The sequence below is a fragment of the Macaca thibetana genome, chromosome 6 (genome assembly GCF_024542745.1).
Source record: "Macaca thibetana thibetana isolate TM-01 chromosome 6, ASM2454274v1, whole genome shotgun sequence".
Taxonomy (NCBI): Eukaryota; Metazoa; Chordata; class Mammalia; order Primates; family Cercopithecidae; genus Macaca; species Macaca thibetana.
The window spans coordinates 162,648,769-162,673,796 of NC_065583.1; the positions used below are offsets into that span (position 1 = coordinate 162,648,769).

General features: G+C 39.0%; 1 protein-coding gene across 1 annotated transcript in view; it reads left to right on the forward strand.

Moving 5' to 3' along the window:
* Nucleotides 1-25,028, forward strand: part of DNAH5 (dynein axonemal heavy chain 5) — a 248,666-nt gene that overhangs the window by 114,805 nt on the left and 108,833 nt on the right. Inside the window, exons 41-47 of the mRNA XM_050793010.1 lie at nucleotides 2,494-2,647; nucleotides 5,307-5,453; nucleotides 8,163-8,404; nucleotides 11,175-11,351; nucleotides 12,781-12,982; nucleotides 13,865-14,007; nucleotides 14,999-15,133. Of these exons, the coding sequence (XP_050648967.1) occupies nucleotides 2,494-2,647; nucleotides 5,307-5,453; nucleotides 8,163-8,404; nucleotides 11,175-11,351; nucleotides 12,781-12,982; nucleotides 13,865-14,007; nucleotides 14,999-15,133 (1,200 nt within the window). The remainder of the gene's footprint in view (nucleotides 1-2,493; nucleotides 2,648-5,306; nucleotides 5,454-8,162; nucleotides 8,405-11,174; nucleotides 11,352-12,780; nucleotides 12,983-13,864; nucleotides 14,008-14,998; nucleotides 15,134-25,028) is intronic.

Genomic DNA, 25,028 nt, shown 5'->3' on the forward strand with positions numbered 1-25,028 from the left:
AATGAAATGTGATTGGTCAGCAGTGTGGATGGGGCTCATCTAGCTGCCTCTCTGGAGCTTGGCTTAGCTTGGCTCTGCCCTGGTGTTTGCTGTGTTGCCTGATTGTTGGATTCCTGCCTCTGCATGTTATTTGCAGTGATCTCATGTGGCTTCTCTTTCCTCAGTACTTGTGGCTTCTTGCTCAGACTCTGGCGGTGGGATACGGTGGGTAGGGTGGGGCAACCCACCACACTATGTATATCAGGTTGTGTCTGGACTTCCCATGGTACTTAGTGCAGCTTCAACTTTTTATAGTCTTCCTAGGAATGGAAATTAATTATGTAAACCTTATGCCTCAATTTCTTTTTCTATGAAGAAGAGTTTGGAAAAAAATGTTTTATAGAAGTGGCGATTAGCTCATATTTATAAATTGCACTTCAATTCCCTGAAAATATTTGTAATAAAAATCAAATGTGACCAGGTCTGGTGGCTCATGCCTGTAATCCCTGCATGCTATGAGGCCAGGGTGGATGGATCACTTGAGCCCAGGAGTTTGAGTCCGGGCAACATGGTGAAACCCTGTCTCTACCAAAAATCCAAAAAATTAGTTGGGCATGGTGGCATGTGCCTATAGTCCCATCTACTCTGGATGCTGAGGTGGGAGGATCACTTGAGCCTGGGAGGCCAAGCTGCAGTGGGCAGTGATGGCACCACTGCACTCCATCCAGCCTGAGTGACAGAGGGAGACTCTGTCTCAAAAACAAACAAAACAAAACAAAACAAAACAAGGAAATCAAATGTAACAGTACTTAGTGTATATTTTGCTTTGAAAATGTGGTACATAAATGTCTAAATTTCCTGATCAGGCAAGAGTGATAATTTGTCTGCAAGTGGGTTCTTCATTTTTTGGCTAAACTAATTTTAACACTACCTTAAAGCTAAGTATTGGGCCGAATGTGGTGGCTTATGCCAATAGTCCCAGTGCTTTGATAGGCCAGTGTTGGGGGATTACTTGAAGCCAGCCTGAACAACATAGTGAGACCTCGTCTCTACAAATAAATTAAAAAATTAGTCTGGTGCAGTGGTACATGCCTATAGTCCCAACTACTCACACAACTGAGGCAGGAGGATCACCTGAGCCTGGGACTTTGAGGCTGCAGTGAGCTGTGATCGCGCCACTGCACTCCAACATGGGGTGACAGAATGAGACTCTATCTCTAAGAAAAATCTAAAAATATAAAAAAGCTAAGCATTAAGTAATTAATATGATGACTTATGTTAGTAATTTGCTGCATATAAAAATTTGAAGAGCAAGTCATAGCATAAAGTGATACATGATTATTATAAACAAGTATTTAAGTAAAATTGAAATCATTGTGTACTGTGAGTTCAAGCATAGCATGATGGTTAAGTGCATGGACTGTGGATTTGAACTTCTTGGGCTTAAACACACATTCCATAGTTTCACAAGATTAATCATCTTGGGCAAATTGCTTAGTCACTCTGCTTCAATTTCCTTATCTGTAAAATGAAGATGTTAATAGTATCCCTTCCATCATGTTATTATAAAGATTTCCATCATGTTATTATAAAGATTGATCTTAGAATAATATTTGGCACAGAGTAACTTCCATACATGCGTTGATGATAGAAACTCTGCAGTGGACATATAAAGACAGCTTGAAATTTATATGGAATTTTAATCAACATAGTATGCTATCCATTTTTCTAGTGAGAAGTATCACCTTTTAAATTAAACATTTAAAATGCATTTTGCCATTTGAGTCTTTAAGTTGCTCCTCAAATGTTCATTCAATAGAATATTTATATAAATGTTTTCAATTCCCAAAGATAAATGTGGATATTTCTTATTAGTTTGGGATAGCATCTTCACTACATTCAGCCAGATATTTGTCTATGTAAACATGTATTTTTCATGCAATGTATTTTTTATGGTAAAAATACAACATAAAATGTACATTTTATTCCTTTTTAAGAAGAATTAACATTGTTGAGCAAGTATTATCACCACCATCCATCTTCAGAACCTTTTTTATCATCCCAAATTGAAACTGTGTACTCATTAAAAAGCAAATCCTCCTCCTTCTTCCCCATGTCTGTGTGTGTGTTTTTTATTTTGGCAGCACAATGGTAAATTGAGATTGTCATTGATGTGTTTCTTTTTTTTTTGAGAGGGAGTCTTGCTCTGTTGCCCAGGCTGGAGTGCAGTGGTGTGATCTTGGCTCACTGCAACCTCCGCCTCTTGGGTTCAAGCAATTCTTCTGCCTCAGCCTCCTGAGTAGCTGGGATTACAGGCTCATGCCACTATGCCAGGCTAATTTTTGTATTTTTTAGTCGAGATGGGGTTTCACCATGTTGGCCTGGCTGGTCTTGAACTCCTGACCTTGTGATCCACCCGCCTCAGCCTCCCAAAGTGCTAGGATTACAGCTGTGAGCCACCGTGCCTGGCTGTCATTGTTGTGTTTCAATGTGGGGATTCTCTTATGTTTTCAGGTTGAAGAAGCTGGTTTAATCAACCATCCTCCTTGGAAACTGAAGGTCATCCAGCTATTCGAAACGCAGAGGGTGCGGCATGGGGTGATGACCCTGGGGCCCAGTGGGGCTGGGAAGACCACCTGCATCCACACGTTGATGAGAGCCATGACAGGTATGGGGCAGCCAAGGTCAGTGCCTGGAGTGGCCCATTTAAATAGTGGTGACACATTTGAATGCCCATGAGGTATGCAAAGGCAGATACATTAATATATTTTTATAGGAGGAAATACTGCTTTATTAATTATTGGGAACATTTTAGAGATAACATATTACATTAATGGACCAGAGAGGAAAAAAAAACATTTTTAGGTGACGTTATGCACTGCACTGTATGTTTTACGTATGTTATGTAATTTGACTTTCACAATGATCTTGAGAGGTGGTTATTATTATCCGTATTTTGTATGAAAATCAGGGCTCAAATTCAAAAACGTCCAAGGTCACGAAGATGGCAAGTGATGGGACTCAGAGTTAAGGTCAGGGCGTGCTTTAAAAAAGCCCAATTTTCCCAACATACCATGCCATTTCCCAGTAAATACAAAATACAATACACTGTCTCCCAATAAATAGAAAATAATTCCAAACCCAACTCTTATGTTCTTATGTTCTATGTGCCGAAGTCATCCCAATTCCAATCATAAATTACCTTCCCATTTGGAATCAGATTTGTTTTAGTGAAGTTAAATAAATGCATTTCATTTCCAGATGTCCCTAAGCCTTACATCTAAAGTCATCTAAGGATAATGGACATTACCATGTTCATGATTATTCTTGTCTTCTCTAGTTCCGATCAGACATTGATGACTCTCTTTCTAAAAACATTGGCATCCCGTAGACATTCCAAAATGTCACAGAGCCTTGGCTGTTGGAATGCAAAATACATAGCAGTGCATTGAGATTCCAGGAGCCTCCTGAAAGCCCACCCAGCAAAGAGGTACCTGGGTGGGCTCTCAGGCAGTTCCTGGAACCTCAGTGCACTGCTACTGATGCAACACTGGTACATTGTTGGTGGTTGCTGAGGATTGCCAGTATTCACTGTGGGCCCCTGTACGTGTTGGATTTGGTCTTTGTTTCCTCAGTTATTGAAGGAAGTGAATTCTGTCTCTCAGGACTCTCTACCAGGCAGTCCTCAGACTGAGATACAGTGTGTTCTCAGCTAACACCTACCTCTACCAAAACTGACCACTCCAACCTGCAGGACTTACCACGTGGTCTTTTGTGTATGCTATTAAGATTCTGTTTTGGGATTTTTATGTTTTTAAATGATTGTGTTCTTTCTCTCAAATTTTTCTCAGTAATATTTTTGTTGCAGTTACGAAGCTGCCTTTTGTTAACAATAAACTATAAATGCACATGATACAATGACTTGAACAAAAGGAGCACTAAATATTAAACAATATAGATACATTATGTATGGTATGTCTAAATTATGTAATCTGTATGGCATCACTGATTCTGGAGAAGTTCCTTGCAAAGATGAATTAATCATTGGACTATTTGCTGTTTAACTTGGTTTCGGTTTTAGTGGTAGAGGAGACATTCATCTTACTTAAGGAACACATTGTTTCTAACTGAAAATGTTAATACTCCAAAAGAGTGAGAAGATAATTGAACTTCTGCTGAAGAAGTACAAGGCCGATGCTTATTATTTGTTCCCTGATTTAGCATATATCTCATCATGTGTCTTTAACATTCCATAATTTGAAGATCTGTCGGGTTCTGTATTAGAAGCAGGACATAAACATACAGATAATTATAACTCAATGGGGAATTGCTATAAGGAAGATTTGGACAAGTATCCTGTGAGTAGAGGCCAAGGAGATCAGAAAATCCTCTAAGGAATTATAGAAAGGCATACAGACCAGGTGCTACTTCATCCGAGGCTTGAGGGTTGAGTACCAGATTGATAAAAAATGTTTCCAGCAGAAAAAAGAGCCTGTGCCAGTAGGAGGGATTGGAGAGAAAATGATATACCCAAGGAAGTGCTTTGGCACTTCCACCACGCCCGGCTAATTTTTGTATTTTTAGTAGAGATGGGGTTTCACCATGTTGGCTAGGCTAGTCTCGAACTCCCGACCTTGTGATCTGCCTGCCTCGGTCCCCCAAAGTGCTGGGATTACAGGTGTGAGCCACCGCACCCAGCCCATTTTTATAATTTTGTACTTTAAACCTTATTATTCACTCTTCTGCTCATTAACCATAGTCCCTTATGCACAGAATGCCAGCCCATTGAAGAGTAGTCAGCTTAGGGTTTGAAAGATTTGGATACATTTCTTCTTGAAAACATTTCCTGGCCACAAAAGAAAGTCCTTGATTCATGCAAATTTCATTTAACTTATTGTTTTCAAGGTGAGCAAGAAAACATATCACAAATCAAAGCTGATCATGGACAGAATGAGGCATCTTCTAGGTGGTATTTCAGGCACAAGATTTAATCTAGTGTAGCTTAAACCAAGGATTTTTTTTGAGCCGTGAAATTTAGAGAGCTTCCAGATTATATTAGTACCTTCATAAATTCCGGCATGGTATCCTTTTTCGCCCCAAACAATATGCAATTTTCTCTAAAGAAGATAAAAAAGTGCTTTAGTCAATATGATATAATGAAGCTAATTATGGTAACTTAGAATGCAGTAAGACATATTTTCAATGTAACTCTGCAGTTTTCATATTTTGAGCACCTGCTGACAGTACACCACAAATTAGTGCAATATTGCTTAATGATGGTTCACTTCCCATCTGAGATGTCTAAAATTTGGATTTACTTGGTATAGATTGTGGAAAACCACACCGGGAAATGAGGATGAATCCCAAAGCGATTACTGCCCCACAGATGTTTGGTCGGCTGGACGTTGCCACAAATGACTGGACTGATGGGATATTTTCTACGCTTTGGAGGAAAACATTAAGAGCAAAGAAAGGTAGAAGATAAATTACAAGGATTATTTTAGAGATACACTTCTAGATAAAATCCTTGGAGGCTATACAGAATTAGTAGAACAACTGTATTCACAGTATAATATCTTAGCCAAGACTAAGAAGTCATAAATCAGTATGATATTTGTGAATGCTGAAATAATGAAATTATTGATTACAGTATTTAAAATGCTCCCTTTTTTGAAATAATATTTTCTAAAAAAAAGTCCATATCCCTGTGATGTCTTAGAATAAAATAGATGGAAAAAGCTGTTAAGGAAAATTGATAGTATTGAATAAAGTGATTTTACCATAACTATTTTCACTGAATATTTTACCAGTGTTACTCTCATTTAAGTACAACCTATTTTTAAAGAATTGATTTCTCTATAAAATCACAGGGAAAATGGGTTATTTGGGAGAGAAAATTGTGTATAGTAAAAATGAAGTCTCCATTGAACTAATAAATTATTCTGTGTAGATGGACATTGGTGTTCAGTTGTTTAAACAAACTCATTAAGGGCTGGCGGTTCAGTCTGAATAGTCTTTCACTTATGGACTTTGTAAATTGAACCCAGTGTTCTCAGAATATAAACTAGGAGGGAAGAGGTGATATCAGATGTCTTCTCATTTGATTTCCTCACTCCTGAGTGAGTAGGCAAAAGGCACAGTGAATACAACTGCAGAGAGAAAGAAGCAGGGGAAGGAGGAGATACTTGGGCTTCCTGGGTTTACCCTTTGGGCAACAGTGTCCTTCTGAAAAATGTTTAAAGTAGTACCATTGAAGTTCTCATTTAAGGAATGTAGCTGATAATGCTAATATTAATTGTCCAAAGATCAATGAAAATGCTTCATTTAAAAAATGTGCTCATATTAGAAATTGTTTTTCTTCTACTGGAAATAAATCAAATTTTATTTCTGATTTGTTCCAGTAATCCATTGTAAACACAGACCCAGAGACTAAATGTGACTTAAAAGAACAAGAGCTCAGAGGAGTTTTTTCCCCCTTCTTTCCACATTAAAAAAAGGCAACATATGCTTTTTCTTTCCAAGTGACTCTGGTGATTAGATCACCATTTTATTTTACTTGAATTGCTAGTTGAATAAACTTGATTGGGATTTTCAAAGCATTTTATTTGAAATAGACAATTCCACAGTTGTTGCATAACAAAGAAAATGTAGAAACACAAGACAGGTCGTGGTGTTGGTGAGTAAAAGAAGGTAGTAGTTGAGAAATGAAGAGGAATGCTACTGTTAAATCAAAAACCTAAATTTACAATGACATTCTTGCTGAGCATTCTGCCGATGTTTGTCATTTTCTCTACCTCCAAGTATCTCCTTGTGTGACTGCTGTCAGGTTTTGTGCCCAGCGCTCCTCTGAAATTGCGATATCAAAGACACCCCGACCTCCAGCTTGTCAAATACAAATTGCCAGTTCTCAGTCTGGTACTGCCCTCAGTAGCCTTTGGCACAGTTGATCGCCTGCTTTCTTGAATCCCTTCCTTCCCTGGGTTGCAGGGATCCTGCTAGCTCTTTTTCCACTTCTGCTTCCATGAGAAGTCTGGAAGAAAGGGGAACAAACACAGGAGACCGTGCCAGAAGCCTAAGGGGTACAGAGCCTCTGTCTTCAGCCCTCTTCTCTCTCCACACTTATCAAGAAGAAACTTACCCAGTCTCATAGCTTTAAATCCCATCTCTAAACTGGTGGCGTTCACATTTTAATCTCCAGCCCTGACCTCTCTCCTGAATTCCCAACTCAACAACTCTATGAGGATCTCTACTGGACGCCTTAGACTTAGGTGCAAACCAGAATGGGTTCCATAGCTCTGTCTTTCCCACTGCCCTCATGTACCTCTCCCCCTCCTCCTCTTTTTGCCATTCAGGTTCTACTTCTTATTGTTCCTGGAACATGATCACCTTAGTTTGGGATGCTAGAGACTGAGTGGCTTATAAATAATAGACATTCACTTCTCATAGTTCCAGAGGCTGGAAGTCTGAGATCAGAGAGCCAGCATGGTCGGGTTCTGGCGAAGGCTTTCTTCATGGTTGCAGTCTGCCAATTTCTTGCTGTACCCCATGTTGCAGAAGGGCAAGGGGGTTCTCTGAGGTCTCTTTATAAGGACACTAATCTCATTCATGAGGATATTTTGGGGGAACACAAACATTCAGTCCATTGTATTACACTAAGCCTGTACCTGCTTCAGGGGCTTAGCACTTTCTGTTCTTGCTGTCTGGAATATTCTACCTCTAGATCTTTACATCACTTCATTCTCTTCCTGGAATGTCTTATTGACCACCTTATCTAAAACATGCCCCATGCCCTCATTCTACTTAATTTTTCGTATGTTAAACTTTTCTTTATTTGTTTGCTTGTCATCTCTACTCCTTAGAATGTAAGCTCTGCAAAAGCAGGATATTGTCTCACTTACCACAATATCCCCAGCCCCTAGAACAGTGACATGTGCAAGGTGCTCAATGAATATTTGTCCAATAAACAAATGACTTTTTGATTTAATTATGGGCCTTGACTGTGATATAAAGATCTTTGAAGATCCTTTGTGATAAAACAAGGTACTCATTTAGAGCAAAACTGTATTTAAAAATTAATGAAAATTACATCAAATATAGTACTTCTTCAAACTCTTTTAAACTTATGTGTACATGCGCTGCATGTGTGTATGTATTTTTTTTCTCCCTTTGGTGGGGTATTCTAGGGGAACATATCTGGATAATTCTTGATGGTCCAGTAGATGCCATCTGGATTGAAAATCTGAATTCTGTTTTGGATGATAACAAAACTCTAACCCTTGCCAATGGTGATCGGATTCCCATGGCTCCAAACTGCAAGATTGTTTTTGAGCCTCATAACATTGACAATGCTTCTCCTGCCACCGTCTCAAGAAATGGAATGGTTTTCATGAGCTCTTCTATCCTTGATTGGAGTCCTATTCTTGAGGTATAATTGAATCCTTCTTTTGTATAATTAAAAAGGAAAACAGACCCGTTAGCATTCTTTTAGTGTGTGTGCCAATTTTTCTGCAGATGGCAGTGTTATTGCATTTTTATGCTAATGTTTATGGAAGATACCTTGAATGCACTGGGACATTCAAACGCTGATTGCTCCTAACATGTTTCTTCATTACTCTTCTAATCACTTTTGAACTGGGATTTCCAGCCTCTGGGTTGTAGAGTAATTGCCAGGCCTGTATGAACCAACAGTCTTGCCAAACTGTGTCTGAGGATGGAATAAGTAAAATTTAATTTGATCACTTTGGGGATTCATGATATTTTTGAAAGGTACACACTCACATAAAGTTTAGGAGGACCATCTTAGAACATTAACTTGAAGTCATTTTATTAAAATTGCATAAAAGGAATTTTTATGAGATTCATTAGTTATAACATTAGTTCTAAGTTTGAACTTGGCAATAATATTTCAGATAACATCTCATCAATTCATAATCAGGTATATTATTTTATTACCAGCAATATGCCCTAGAATATATTGATCAGAATTATAAATAATGCCTTGCAAACTTAGATATTTTGCTATATAAATATTATAATGTAAAGCAGAATGTTTATTAGATAAGCCACATGAAAAATCTTGTTTTACATAATTGGTTGTATTATTTTCATCACCTAAGTTTTTTGAAGATGATTTTGATTGAAAACATTTGAATTCCTAATTTAAATAAAGTAGATGTTTATTTTACATTATATCATTACATCTTAAAACTTTTATTTCTATATGGTTATATCCTAACTTTTTACTAATGTCTTTCCATAATTTACTCAACTCTGTTGCAAAACGCTTTAGATTTGGTATGAAGCTGTGAAGAAGAAGGGAATCATACAGCAAAATGATGTTGACATATAGTTGAATGTGTCACTAAAAATAGTTGTAAAGGTTTCAGATTTCACAATTAACTTATCCATCCATTAAGGAGAAGAAAAGCAGAGGGTTGCAGCCCTGTCTTTGCAAAAGTAATCACTAATGACAATTCTTTAAAATATAGATGATTGGGTTATACTTCAATTTTACCAAATTAGAATCTCTGGGAGGCAACTCAGGATTGTTCTCTTTTTTTTTCTTTTAAGTGCCACAACATTTTTTTTCCCACCTAGCCAGGCTTGGAAACCACAGGTACAGCAAAGTACAAGTGAAAATGTATATATGTGATTTTTCCGAAATAGTTCAATTTCGTAAAGATTTTTGAAAAGTACTTTTATACAACTAGCTAAGGAATACTAGCTAATGCATGAGTTTGATATTTATAAAATAAGCTTTTGCTATAGTCTGTCCATACTGACTGAATAAGACCTTTACATTAATGCTACACTCACCTCATAATATCCTATATGTTTTAAATAATGCATTTTCTTTTTTGGGAATTGTTAGGAAGAGCAAGACTCATGAAGAATCAGATTGGAAATGTTTAGAACAGGAAAGCCAGCTCTGAGAGTTGTTAGAGGGCAGAGCAATTGAAAAGTTGTGTTGCTGGCAGTCTGTCAGCTTCAGGGAGCTAAGCTGGTTACCTGCCCTGGTGAATGTCGTCTTTCGGTTCCATCAACTCAAAAGTGCTGTGTTGTGTTTTTGTCGAGGTAGAATCATGGTAAATTCATGAACTAATGAATAATTCAGAATCAACATTTTATTGCTTCTGTTCAGAGTCTCTAATTGTTTCTTGAAATATTGAGGTGAAGAATGAGCTGATCTCTTGACCTTAAGAGAACTTGCCTCATCTTAAGGAAACACTGTGTGTTAAGTGGTATTTTGTTATGAATGAGGTGCAGATTCTTAATACTAGGTTTCCCAAATGACTAAATTCTCCATTTTCATGAATATCCTTGATATTTTTCTACATCATTTATTAATTAAATTAGAAGAAATAAAAAGAAACAACTAATTGTAGTAAATCTTTGTTTTCTATTAAAAAAATCTGGGGGCCAGGCACAGTGGCTCATGCCTGTCATCCCAGCACTTTGGGAGGCCAACGCAGGCAGATTGCTTGAGGCAAGGAGTTTGAGACTAGCCTGGGCAATATGGCAAAACCTGTCTTGACAAAAATTACAAAAATTAGCTGGATGTAGTGGCATGCACCTGTGGTCCCAGCTACTTGGGGGGCTGAGGCTAGAGGATCACCTGAGCCTGGGAGGCGGAGGTTGTAGTGAACCGAGATCATGCCACTGTACTCCCGCCTGAGTGATAGAGTAAGATCCTGTCTCAAAAAAAGAAAAAAAATCTGGGTATGGATTTCCTTTGTTCATCTTTTATTCTTTACTTTCCCCGCTGAGTTATTTCCGTAGATGTGCCTTGTCATTTTCTCCCAGCATATTTTAATCAAGAATTGAAGACTATTTCTCCATCTATGAGCATATACATAGTATAGTAGTTGAACATGTGGGCCCAGGCTTTCTGGGCTGAATTCTGCCCTTGCCACCTGCTTGCAGTGGGCTCCTGAGCAGGCTACCTACACTTCCTGGGCCTCTGGTTCCTCATGTGTAAAAGGAGGATAATAACAGTTCTTACCTTGTAGGGTTGTTTTGAAGATTAAATGAATTAATACGCGGAGGAGTTTGTAACAAAGCCTGGAACATCGTGTGTGGTATAATCATTAAATATTATCATTACTAACAGATACTTTTAAAATTTTTGTTCCCAAATGACCATTTTCCTAGTGTGCTAGTAAGTTTCATGAATACACTTATCTGTGAACTGACAGGGTTTTCTTAAGAAACGCTCGCCTCAAGAAGCAGAAATTCTTCGTCAGCTGTACACCGAGTCTTTCCCGGACTTGTATCGCTTCTGTGTCCAGAACTTAGAATACAAGATGGAGGTGCTGGAGGCCTTTGTCATCATGCAGAGCATTAACATGCTCCAAGGCCTGATTCCTCTCAAGGTAAATTGCTCAACTTTCTAGAGAAATTCTCTCTTATCAACTTAGCCATGCTGCGCAGAGAGTACTGTATTTTCTTTTTTATTGATGTAGCCATGCTGCGCAGGGACTACTGTATTTTCTCTTTTAATAATGTAGCCGTGCTGTGCAGAGAGTACTATGTTTGAAACTAGATTTGGTTAGAGCTCTTGGGGAGGGGGAATATTTCAAACATGGATCCCACATATTTTGGTATTTTTTCATATCCCTTTAACAAAAAATAAAGCTAACCATGGATTTGGAATTTAGTTGCAGGTTTACAAAGTCATGCAACAGGTATCCCAAAATTATTATTGTGGGTGTTGTAATTTTTGATTTTTGTGGGTACATAGTAGGTATGTATATTTATGGGTTGCATGAGATGTTTTGATACCGGTATGCAATGTGTAGTAACCACATCAAGGTGAATGGGGTATCTGTCACCTCATTCTTCATTTTCTTTGTGTTATGAACATTACAATTGTACTCCCTCAGTTAAAGTGCACAACGAATTATTGCTGACTGCAGTCAAGTCACTCTGTATTTTTGTACCCATTAATCATCCCCACTTCTTCCCCACTCCCTACTCCCCTTCCTAGCCTCTGGTAACCATCCTTCTACTCTATCTCCATGACTTCAATTGTTTTAATTTTTAGCTCCCACAAATGCTTGAGAATATACCAAGTTTGTCTTTCTGTGCCTGGCTTATTTCACTTAACATGATAACCTCCAGTTCCATTCATGTTGTTCAAATGACAGGCTCTCTTTCTTTTTTTATGGCTGAATAGTACTCCCCTGTGTATATGTAGCACTTTTCTTTATCCATTCATCTGTTGATGGACACTTAGGTTGTCTCCAACTTGGCTGTGGTGAACAGTGCTGCGATGAACTCTGTTTTTTTTAAAAAATTTATTATTATTATTATTATTATTATTATTATTATTATTATTTTGGAGACGGAGTCTCGCCGTTGCCCAGGCTGGAGTGCAGTGGCGCGATCTCAGCTCACTGCAAGCTCCACCTCCCGGGTTCCCGCCATTCTCCTGCCTCAGCCTCCCCAGTAGCTGGGACTACAGGCGCCCGCCACCACGCACGGCTAATTGTTTCTATTTTTAGTAAAGACGGGGTTTCACCGTGTTAGCCAGGATGGTCTCGATCTCCTGACCTCGTGATCCGCCCACCTCCACCTCCCAAAGTGCTGGGATTACAGGCTTGAGCCATCGCGACCGGCCAACCCTGTTATTTTTAAAGGCAGTTTGGTTCTTCATTTGTTCTCCAGTTTTATTCATCCTTTCCCTTGTTCTTGGAGGAAAACTAGTGTCTTGTTTCTATGTTTACTGTTTTCATTGAAACCCTAGAGCAGTGTTTGGGTTTGAGAATCAAGTAATTAAAAAAAAGTGTCTTTCCTTCTCAGGAGCAAGGCGGGGAGGTGAGCCGGGCGCACCTGGGGCGGCTGTTCGTGTTCGCGCTGCTGTGGAGCGCGGGGGCGGCGCTGGAGCTGGACGCCCGGCGCCGCCTGGAGCTCTGGCTGCGCGCACGGCCCGCGGGGACGCTGGACCTGCCGCCGCCCGCGGGCCCCGGGGACACCGCCTTCGACTACTACGTGGCGCCCGACGGTGAGGACACCTGCCCGTCCAGACGGAACCCATGGGGGCCGTTCTTCCCTACATGGCCAATATTTACACAGTATATATATTTTTTCTAAATGAGGTGTATCATTCTTGGCTGTAAGATATGAAAACGTTCGTGTGTGGAGAAAGTGGCAGTGGTTTCTGTTTAAAAAATCTGTTTTTCAAATGCACGTTTTCTTCCTGTTAAATATATTGTGCACTAAACTTTCAATGAATTAAGAAACATTTAAAAAACCAAATCAGATCCATTTCTGTCGTTCATTCAATAGAATCGGCAATGTATATAAAAGTTACAAAGTTTAAAGTATATTTTTGCCAAATACGTGGGTATATAGATACCCACAGCTGTATATCTTTATCTCTGTTTGGATATATACTTTAAGGTTATAATATATATATTCTAAGGTTATAAATATATAAAGTTCATTTATACAAAAAATGAAGTACCTATATATGGGTATATAATAATGTATTAAATATTTAATATACATACGCATAGGCCTAGGATCTTTTGCCTAATGAAAAGTGTGTGAGATTCGACATTCGAAGGTGATGAATGATTTTAGATTCACGCCACTCTCACAGTGTTCTGTATTTTTATACATCATGCTATTGAAAACTAATATATTTTTTCAAAAATTCTGAAATACTTCCTAGTATTTCCTAGGTTTACACCTTGAAATTGTTCCTTGGGACATTTTGACTCAGTTAACACATACTTGTATACTTAGATCGCTAATTTTAATGATCTTTATTTTATGGGGAGAATTTGGAAGGTGACCTCATAAGATGTCAAGGATGTCTGCTCATTACAGTTCGGACTTGAATTATTACTATGGAGATGGAAATGTCTTCTGTTCATCTCAGGTACATGGACGCACTGGAACACGCGTACCCAGGAATACCTGTATCCGTCCGATACCACCCCAGACTATGGCTCTATTCTGGTGCCAAATGTTGACAATGTGAGGACTGACTTTCTAATTCAAACCATGGCTAAACAGGGCAAGGTATGACTTTTAATTTAATGAACAGTAGCATATTTTAAAGGAAGACATGAAACATCCTGCATTTATTATAAAATGTTTTATGTTGCAGTTTTGAATCCAAGAAAATGTTACCTTATCTCCTATTCTTTTATTATTCCTCACTGAAATATGAGTTGAATCGTTCTAATTCATAAGTAAGTAAGTATTTCTTACGTATGAGTTGACAGTAAATTTTGACTTGCTTTTCCCCAAAGGATTCCTTCTGCTTTGATCACTGAGCTAGTTTGCTAGGGCTGTTGTAACAAAATAGCACAGCCTGGGTGGCCTAAACAACAGCAGTTTCTTTTCTCTCTGTTCTGGAAGCTGAAAGTCCAGGATGAAGGTGTCGGCAGGCTTGCGTTCTTCAGAGGTCTCTCTCCTTGGCTTGTAAATGGCTGCCTTTTCACTGTGTCTTCCCATGGTGTTTCTTTGTGTATACAAATTTCCTCTTCTTTTTTTTTTTTTTGAGATGGAGTCTCTGTCACCCAGGCTAGAGTGCAGTGGTGTAATCTCGGCTCACTGCTACCTCTGCCTCTTGGGTTCAAGTGATTCTCCTGCCTCAGCCTCCCGAGTAGCTGGGATTATAGGTGCCCACCACCATACCTGGCTAATTTGTGTATTTTTAGTACAGACGGGATTTCACCATGTTGGCCAGGCTGGTCTCGAACTTCTGACCTCAGATGATCTGCCTGCCTCAGCCTCCCAAAGTGCTGGGATTACAGGTGTGAGCCACCATGCCTGGCCACAAATTTCCTCTTCTTATAAGGACACCAGTTAGAGTGGGCTAGGGCTCACTCCAACAGCTTTATTTTACCTTCGTCACCTCTTTAAAGACCTTATTTCCAAACAGAATCACATTTTAAGATACTAGGGGCTGAGGATTCAGCATATGAATTTTGGGGGGACAAATTCAGCCCATCACACTCATTTATTTCATTTCTTGTTTTTTCTTTTTCAATTCCCACTATTTTAGGCTGTACTATTAATTGGTGAACAAGGAACAGCCAAAACAGTCATAATTAAAGGATTTATGTCCAGATATGATCCTGAATGTCACATGATCAAGAGTCTGAATTTTTCCTCTGCAACCACCCCACTGATGTTCCAGGTACTGGCTCTTTGGTATGGCTCAGTAAGCCCAAGTTTGTGACAAACTTTGGAGGATACTCTGTTTAATCTGAATTTCATCTGAACTTTCATAGCCATGATAAATCACCCACTTATGTTTTTCGTTCTTTCAGTTATTCAACTGCAATAGTTTCCCTAGTTAGATTATAACATCTTAAATTATGGAAGCATTAAAAGGTTATATAAGGTGCTATAGACCTCAATGCGGTTTAAAATATCTATGTAGAAAACATTGTGAACATGCACAATCCAAAACTGAAAGAAAATCATTTATTCCCCACCTAAACCTACTTCCTCTCCCTAGAGTCTGCTTGCCTGAAGATGTTCCTAATACTGTTTGAGGCTAGGTACTTTGCAATCATCTTTAATGCATCCATCTTGCTCAGGTCTCAAAGGCTGTTACAGTACCAAAAGAAATGCATTTCACATCTGTTTCCTTATCTTCATGCTCCTTGTTTACCTCTAGGTAATCCACTTCTGCATGATTGCATACCAGAGTATTGGCATGGAAGAATCCCCAGCTATGATTGGTTCAAGTTGAATTCTCTTTCAGTCTAGCTCTTATACCTTCCAATCCCCATTTTCTAAAATGCCACTTTAATCTTGTTGTTCCATGACTTAACATTCCACCCTGGCTCCCATCCTCAGTTGCAACAAGGTATAAAATCTTAGACCCTTAGATACGAAATATTTTACTCTATGTATCACAGAAGTGTGAGAGAAAGAAAAACCCCTCAAGTTTGCATTGTTTATTTTTTTTCCCAATGAAACCACCAGGAATGACCTAGGTTTGCAGTGGCTTAAATGGTTCTTTTTCTCCTGGTCCTAAATTGTACAAGACCTTATTGAAACTGAGGAGGAAATCCTAAATGTCAGTACATGCTTCAGTGATTTGCAAATGATCTCTCCTATTTTTATTAGGACATTAATATATTACCAGATACATGTCATAAATTGCAAATGGAAGGGAAATTTTTAGGGGAACACAAATCCAAAGAACTTTGCTTTTAATGAACTTTGTTGTTCTTTAGTTGTTGGAATGAGAATATCAGAGCAATGAAACTTGTTGAAGGCATGGCTGAATCATGACATTTTATCACTTAATTCAATTGGTGACAGTGGAGTGCCAATACACTAAGGCCATTGATTAAACTTCTAAATAAGACTGTCAACTTCATTATACTCTTCTGGAGGAGACGAGATTTTCAGTATGAGCTGTTCTTCTGTCAAATAAATGCCATTCATATCTGGGTGGGCAGATCTGGATGGAGGTCAACCCCAAATTGCAGTGACTCAGCAGTGGCATTTTTGTGTTTGGGAAATGACACATTAAATTACCCTAGGTTGGCAAGATGCTAACATTATATGTGTTCCTTTAATACCGCTTTACAATTAAAGAGCTTTCGTTAGTTTTACCTTAGGAGGACATTCTCTTTAAAGGTTATAATTATAACGTTATTTGAGGGTAAAGGTTTTTAAAAAATGAGATCAGAGTGTGATATTTTTTCATTATGTGGGGTGATTTTCTAATGATCCACACTTCATGAGACTGTATTAACTCTTTAGGCCTACAGTGTAATTCTGACAGTAACTACGGCAGAGCTAACGCAGATTTCAGAAGTTAAGGGCCAAGTCCCCACAAGACTGCCCTCACTCAGTCACCAGCCACAAGCTTGGGGTTCTCAAAAGACCCATACCTCTGACCAAGTGGCTACAAATTAGGCCATTCCCTCAGCCCTCTCAGTTTCCATAATTCACTAGAATGACTTACAGAACTCAGAGAAGTGCTGTGATTATTATTACAGCTTTCTTACAAAGATACAAAGAAGTATCAGTCAAAAGAAAAGATACAGAGGGCAAGGTTTGGGAGGGTCCCAAATGCAAACCTTCCCTGTCCTCAGAATGTGCTACTTTCCAGGTATATCATGTATATTACCAACCTGGACGTTCACTTGAGCCGTGGTGTCCTGGGTTTTTATTGGGGTTTTATTACATAGGCATACTTGATCACATCATTGGCCATAGGACAGGACTCAGATCTTTTTATTTGTTTTGAAACAGAGCCTCACTCTGTCGCTAGGCTGTAGCACAGTGGCACGATCTTGGCTCACTGCAACCTCCACCTCCAGGGTTCAAGTGATTCTTCTGCCTCAGCCTCCTGAGTAACTGGGACTACAGGTGTGGGCCACCACACCCCGCTAATTTTTGTATTTTTAGTAGAGATGGGGTTTCACCATGATGGCCAGGATGGTCTAGATCTCTTGACCTTGTGATCCGCCTGCCTCAGCCTCCCAAAGTGCTGGGATTACAGGCATGAACCACTGTGCTCAGCCAAGATCTTTAAGACTGAACTCAAATCTCCATCAGCTCCCCTCCCAGGTCAGCTGATATCATGTGACTTAAAACCTCAACCTTTGGGTATATACCCAGTAATGGGATGGCTGGGTCATATGGTACATCTAGTTCTAGATCCTTGAGGAATCGCCATACTGTTTTCCATAATGGTTGAACTAGTTTACAATCCCACCATGCTGCTATAAAGACACATGCACACGTATGTTTATTGCGGCACTATTCACAATAGCAAAGACTTGGAATCAACCCAAATGTCCATCAGTGACAGATTGGATTAAGAAAATGTGGCACATATACACCATGGAATACTATGCAGCCATAAAAAAGGATGAGTCTGTGTCCTTTGTAGGGACATGGATGCAGCTGGAAACCATCATTCTTAGCAAACTATCACAAGAACAGAAAACCAAACACCGCATGTTCTCACTCATAGGTGGGAACTGAACAATGAGATCACTTGGACTCAGGAAGGGGAACATCACACACCGGGGCCTATCATGGGGAGGGGGGGGGGGGGAGGGGTTGCATTGGGATTTATACCTGATGTAAACGACGAGTTGATGGGTGCAGCACACCAACATGGCACAAGTATACATACGTAACAAACCTGCACGTTATGCACATGTACCCTACAACTTAAAGTATAATAATAATAAATAAATTTAAAAAAAAAAAAAAACCTCAACCTTCTCATCACATGGTTGGTAATGAGTGGTTGGCATGAGTGGTATGAGGGGCCCATGTGAATAACAGAGTTCTTTCTATCAGGACATTTCCAGGAACAAAGGCCAGCCCAATCTTTTATTATACAGCAAGGCCTTGTCACTGCATTTTCATTACCAACTCTGTGACATCTCTGCCAGATATTAAAGATCTGTGGTTTCTGTCTCCTTAACGTGAAATATTTACTCATTTCCTGGAAAAAGCCATATGTTATCTAGAACACCTGTTGTATGCTATACAAATTCATAAACCATATAATAAATTTCTAGAAGTGGTACCATATTCAAATATAATAAATAGAAGAAGAATAAAGTATTCTTTAGGCTCCCATTATCTGATACACAAGGCTTTAGCCTGATTCCCCACTGTTCTTCAGTGTTAAGGTGGAGTTAACACGTCACTGTTTCTTTTTTCTGTTCAGAAGCATCACAGGATCATCCACTCTGTTTAGTGCCAGAGACTGTTTTGACTGTTGAGCATCAGGGCTTTCTATTAAGCAAGACTCATTAGTTTCAGACAGCTTTCAATTAGCCAAACTGTTGTAATTAACTTTCTCACTGTAATTTTCAGTCATTCATGCTAAACAGGGCTGATGGAGCAGAGTGTTTGTCTCTGCATCTCCCATGTATCTGGATCCCAACCAAACTGAAATCGTAGATGAGAAAATAGATACTGTCCATTTCTCAGCTGTTACCATGATGGCACACTGTCCAATGAAGGGCACGTGTCTGTTCCTGACAGGTTGTTTTCATCATGATGTAACTTTCACATCTTTCATCAGTAGAAGGACTATTTGTCACTTTTTGCCTGGGACAATCCAGGTTATTTTCATTGTCTCAGATTAATAATTAATAGCATCCTTTGCCACTATCAAAAGTATCTGGTTTGGACAAAAATTATACAGTCATCCCATTTTTTGGCTAAGGGAATTTAGTCAGTTTCTTAAGAAAGATTCCTCATTTTTTCCCCCAAACTAATATTGTTTTAATTTTTTTATTTTTGAAAATAATTCATACATAGAAGTAGAAATTTAAGCAATACAAAAAGGTGAAAAGAAGACAGCAAAAATTACTTAAGATAAATTCTGAAAAGATTTCTAAAAATAATTATAAAGTGTTTTGAATATAGCCACCATCTTACAAATGGTTGCGTTAGCAATAGGTTTTATTTTTTAAAAAATAAGACTCCTAGAGCCTGGATGGAAATTCCATAGTGTTTTTTTTAGACCCAGAACCACTTTTCCAAATGACATCTTGTGCAGTAGATTAATCTATAAAATAAGTAAACATGGATTTGCTTTGGTGGAATTGGAGCTGGGGTCCTGGAGCTCATTCCTGCCTCATCTTTTCTTCCTGCAAGGGATCCGTGTGGTTGCAGAAAATCCTTTTGGTTCCTCAGAACACAAGAGATAATATGTGAAAGTATATTTGTATCATAAAGCTCTCTTAAAATATCAGGTTTTACTGTTAAGACTGAGGTACTCAGGTGGAAGGAGATTCAAGCATTGTCTGAATTCACTTAGTTGGTGGCAGAACCGAAGCTGGAAACCAGGGTCCATGGGCTGTGCTGTGCTGTGCACCCACGTGCTTCCTTCCAATGGCCTTCCTTTATCTATATTAATATCTAAAGGGCTGGTTTATCACTTAGTGCGCTTGTTTTATTTTTAGCTTCCAGCTATGCATTATTGTATTTTCTTGTGATTTTTGACGTATTTTACTTTTTACAATGTACTGTTGAGCATTTTAAACTTTCCTAATGTAAGACTATTTTCGTTTGGTCTTAGTGAATTACAATAAAATGGGAAGATGTTATTAGGCAGTAGATTTCTTAATAAAGACTGTAACTCTCCATTTTTATGTTTTAGCTAATAGCACATATATGAAAAACTAAAATTAAGTGTATTTTATATTTCTATTTAATTGTATGTAACATGCATGAAAAATGATGTAGGTGCTAGCATATAGAGATACACAGAAAAAATAAAATAGCTTTACATTTTGTACTACATTAAGCTCATGAATTGCTTTCATATATATCATTAATGCATAATACTCTAGCAAGCTCATGAATTGCTTTCATATATATTATATCATTAATGCATAATGCATATATGCATATTCATATGCATATATATGTATGTACATATGATTTATGTATCTATACACACTCTCATTTCTGGGTTGTATTATACCCAGAAATATTAAGTGGCTTACATGAAATCACAGAGTTGATCAATGTGAGAAGCAGTAGTTTAATTTGTTTTTCCTGTCTTTCAGCCTAGTCAGAGCTGTTATGTAAGGTGGTGCAGATTTTGCACTGTGTCTCTTTCACAAAGATGACTGTGTGACTGTTGTACCTAAGAACTAGGCAATGCACCATCGCCTCAGCTGCACATGATCCTTCCAATACCCTTTCCGATGTTGCTTTCCTCCCTTTGTCTTGTTGGGGAAACAGGCATGTGCATAACCAAATGTGGTTGGCGAGATAAGTGGTACTTATGGCAGAATCTCAGTGCTGTACTGTGGAGTCCGGAGGAGGAGCTGATTAGTTTCCATAGGGGATTATATAAATCAGCATAATGAAAGAGTTGATCATTACTTGGGGGAATTTAATATTTATATTAATTTCTAGGAATTATGAAAGCTGAGTTGTCTAATAAGAAATTAATTCAGTAACTGAATTGTTCTTAGGTTTAGGGCTGCTAGCTCAGAAAAGAGCCAGAGGGGAGCTCCATTCCTCAGCCTACCTGGTTTTCTGACCATCTGGTTTTCATGTCTTAAAATGCTGCTGTCACAGCTTGGGTTAATGATGATATCCCTGTGTGTGTAGATAGACAATGAGATTGGAATCTTGTTTAGGTTTTATAAATTGCATAAGATGCTGTCATGCCGACTATGATTCTCCAATTTCAGAGTAAAGTGATTGTCTATTCTTAAAGAACAGTATAGGTCCTTAGTACAAGTCCTTGCTAGAGACTTAATTTTTTTAAAATCAGTAACTGGATTGAGAGAAGTGACATGTTTTAGAAGATCATTCATCTAAATCAATATTTCACAAAGTGAATTTGGCTAATGATAATCCTGAGAGTTCTTTTTGGGCTTAGAAATGGCTACTCTAGAAATATATAAGAAAGGATCCCATAATGAATGCTGGAAGCCAGCCTATAAGGTGAACACCACTTCATAGTCTATATGGTTTTTTTTTTTTAACTGAATATAAATGAACTAAGATCCTGAGGGTCCAGAACAAAGACAGTGAGAAGGACTGTCTGGAAGTGAGACTGGAGGAGTAAGTAGTGGGCACCATGGAGTTCCCTGTAAGTCACTAACGAGGAACCCCCTGGAGTCCTGAGGAGGATTGCATTGCCCTTTGGAAAGCTCGTTCTGGAGGTAGAGTGGAAAACAAGATGCAAGAGACATGGCTGCACTCAGAGAGACCTGAGAGGACACAGTTGCAGTCATTTTTCAGAAGGGAGGTTGGGCTGGACCAAGATGGTAAAAGTGAGAGAGGAAACAGAACAAGGATGCATTCAACCTTGACTAGGAAGTGGAACTGCCAGAACTTGTGATTGGTTGAGTAGAGGTTTATGTTAGTCTATTCTTGCATTACTATAAAGAATGACCTGAGACTGGGTAATTTATAAAGAAAAGAGGTTTAATTGGCTCATGATTCCACAGACTATACAGGAAACATGACTGGGGAGGCCTCAGAAAACTTTCAATTATGTTGGAAGGGGAAGTAGACACTTCTCAACTGGCCGGAGCCGGAGTGAGAGCGAAGGTGGAGGCGCAACACACTTGTAAGCAACCAGATCTCGTGAGAACTCACTCATGAGACAGCACTGGGGCGATGGTGCTAAACCATTAGAAACCACCTCCATGATCCAGTCACCTCCCACCAGGCCCCACCTCCAACACTGGGGATGATAATTCCACATGAGATTTGGGTGGGGACACAGAGCCAAACCATATCAAGGTCGTTGGAGAAGAGGCATAGGAGACAGTGAGAAAAGTCAAAGATGACTCCAGGTTTCTTGTATTTATTTATCTATGTAAAAAATATTTACCGGCCGGGCGCGGTGGCTCAAGCCTGTAATCCCAGTACTTTGGGAGGCCGAGGCGGGTGGATCACGAAGTCAGGAGATCGAGACCATCCTGGCTAACATGATGAAACCCCGTCTCTACTAAAAATACAAAAAAAAAAAAACTAGCCGGGCGTGGTGGCGGGCGCCTGTAGTCCCAGCTACTCGGAGGCTGAGGCAGGAGAATGGCGTAAACCCGGGAGGCGGAGCTTGCAGTGAGCCGAGATCGCGCCACTGCACTCCAGCCTGGGTGACACAGCGAGACTCCGTCTCAAAAAAAAAAAAAAAAAAAAAAAAAAAAAAAAAATATTTACCAACAAACACGTAGTACCAGACACCCTTCTAAACACTGAGGATGAAATAATGAGGAAAATAGGGAAGACAAGATGCCTTCCCTCCTTACCTTCTAGTGGAGGACACAGGCAATAATCTAATAAGCGAACATATCTACTTGGTTTTATTAACTGGACCGCAGTTCATAACAGCAAAACAATGGATGAGGTGGGAACACCAATCAAAGAGATTGGGAGGAATGTGGGTGGCAGAATACTACACAGATGACCGGTGATTCTTTCGACGGATTTCTTTGGGGGAGACAAAAAATTCTAGGTAAATTTATAAATCATGCAATATAGCCATTGTATATGACTCATAAAGAAGTTTCCAGGATTGACTGTAGTCAGGGAAGGCAATTTAAGAGGTCGTGACATTAATCCCTGTGAGAAAGAAAGACATAATGGAATGGGGGCCTACTGTCGTTTAGGTAGGAAGAGATACTTTAGAAAGCAGTGTTGAAATTATAATAGAAAAACTCAGTCTTGTTAGATGTGGAAATGTTTGGATGGGGCAATAGGTAGTTGGTGCCAGTTTCTGAGTTGAACACCCCAAAGGGGTGCAGACGTTGTGCTGAGCAAGGAATAGGAGTTGATGTTTGAATGTGCTTATTTTTGTGATGTTATGGAACATCCAGCTCAGACAGACCAGATGTCCAAGTGTACAGTTTTTTTCAAACAGCCCCAAATGGATAGCTATCTAAAGGAGTAGAACATGCAGTACAGGAGGAGCATGGCTAATCTGAACATCTGAAATTCAGGTTGCCCCAAAGTTCAAAACTTTTTGAGCACTGGCAAGCTCAAAAAGTAATGAGGAAAATAGGGAAGACAAGGTGCCTTCCCTCCTTACCTTCTAGTGGAGGACACAGGCAGTAATCTAATAAGTGAACATATCTACTTGGTTTTATTAACTGGACCGCAGTTCATAACAGCAAAACAATGGATGAGGTGGGAACACCAATCAAAGAGATTGGGAGCACCCAATCTGGGTGCTGGAGGTTGGTCCAGCCCAACCTCCCTTCTGAAAAGCTGGAGCACCCCCCAGCTTTCATATCTTTTCAGCACACTACCAGATTCCCCCATGCAAGCATGTCCAATGTGTATTGTTCAAGGTACACGAATATTGTTTCACGCACAAAATTGTATAGATATGAAATACTTAATTTTAAATATTTTAAAATAAAATTTAAATAAACATATAAATACACATTTAAATACATACATACATACATACATACATAGTGTATAAAATTACTTCCTGGCTATGTACATAAAGTGTATATAGGAAACACAAATGGCTTTTATGTTTAGATTTGGGTACCATCCCCAAGATAACTCATTATATATATGCAAATATTCCCAAATCCGAAAACGTTCAAAATACAAAACACTTCTGGTTTCAAGCATTTCAGAGAAGGCATAGCCAATTTGCATTGTGTTTCAGGCCTTCAGGTGGTCTTACCAAACTTCCACACTCATTAGGTAACTATTGAATCTGCAACAATTCTAAAAATGGAAAGAACTCTCAACTTCTAGGTTCTCAAGTTACTTAATTTTTCTCCCTATTTTGTTGTGCTTTTGTCGATTTAACTCTTTTATGACATGTATAGCTTAGTGGTGATAGTGGTGATTTCCTATCATTTCAAAAAAATTAGGGTTGCAGTGGAGGGGAAGAAAGTATAGGTGTGTGGCTATTACTCTGTATTACTCTGACTATCCCACCTAATACTTTTTAGCTCTTGATAAAGCCTCCCAATAAATAAAATCTTCATGTGCCAAAAAGTGTTCTCATTAATAGACATGGGAATGTCTGAAAGTCCTAATTGGCCATAAGGAGGTGCATTTAAATTAATTGAAAAGAAGAGCAAATTTCGCCTAGTACATTAAACAATTTTGCATTTATGTGGGGGGGATATGAAATTATTTTTGCCATTGTACTATTTCATGGGAGATTTGTAATTGAATGAGTTGTGATACATTTATATCTCATTCAATTTAAAAATGGTGAAAAATTTTCATATTCCTTGCTATTATTCATTAAAATGATGAGGCCAGGCACAGTAGCTCATGCCTGTAATCCCAGCACATTGGGAGGCCGAGGTGGGTGGATCACCTCAGGTCGGGAGTTTGAGACTAGCTTGGCCAACATAGTGAAACCTTGTCTCTCCTAAAAATACAAAAATTAGCTGGGTGTGATGGTGGGCACCTGTAATCCCAGCTGTTGGGAAGCTGAGGCAGGAGAATCACTTGAACCCAGGAGGGAGAGGCTGCAGTGAGCCAAGATTGCACTCCAGCCTGGGCGACAGAGCAAGACACTGTCTCAAATAAATAAATAAATAAATAAATAAATAAATAAATAAATAAAATCGTGATGAAAACGTACA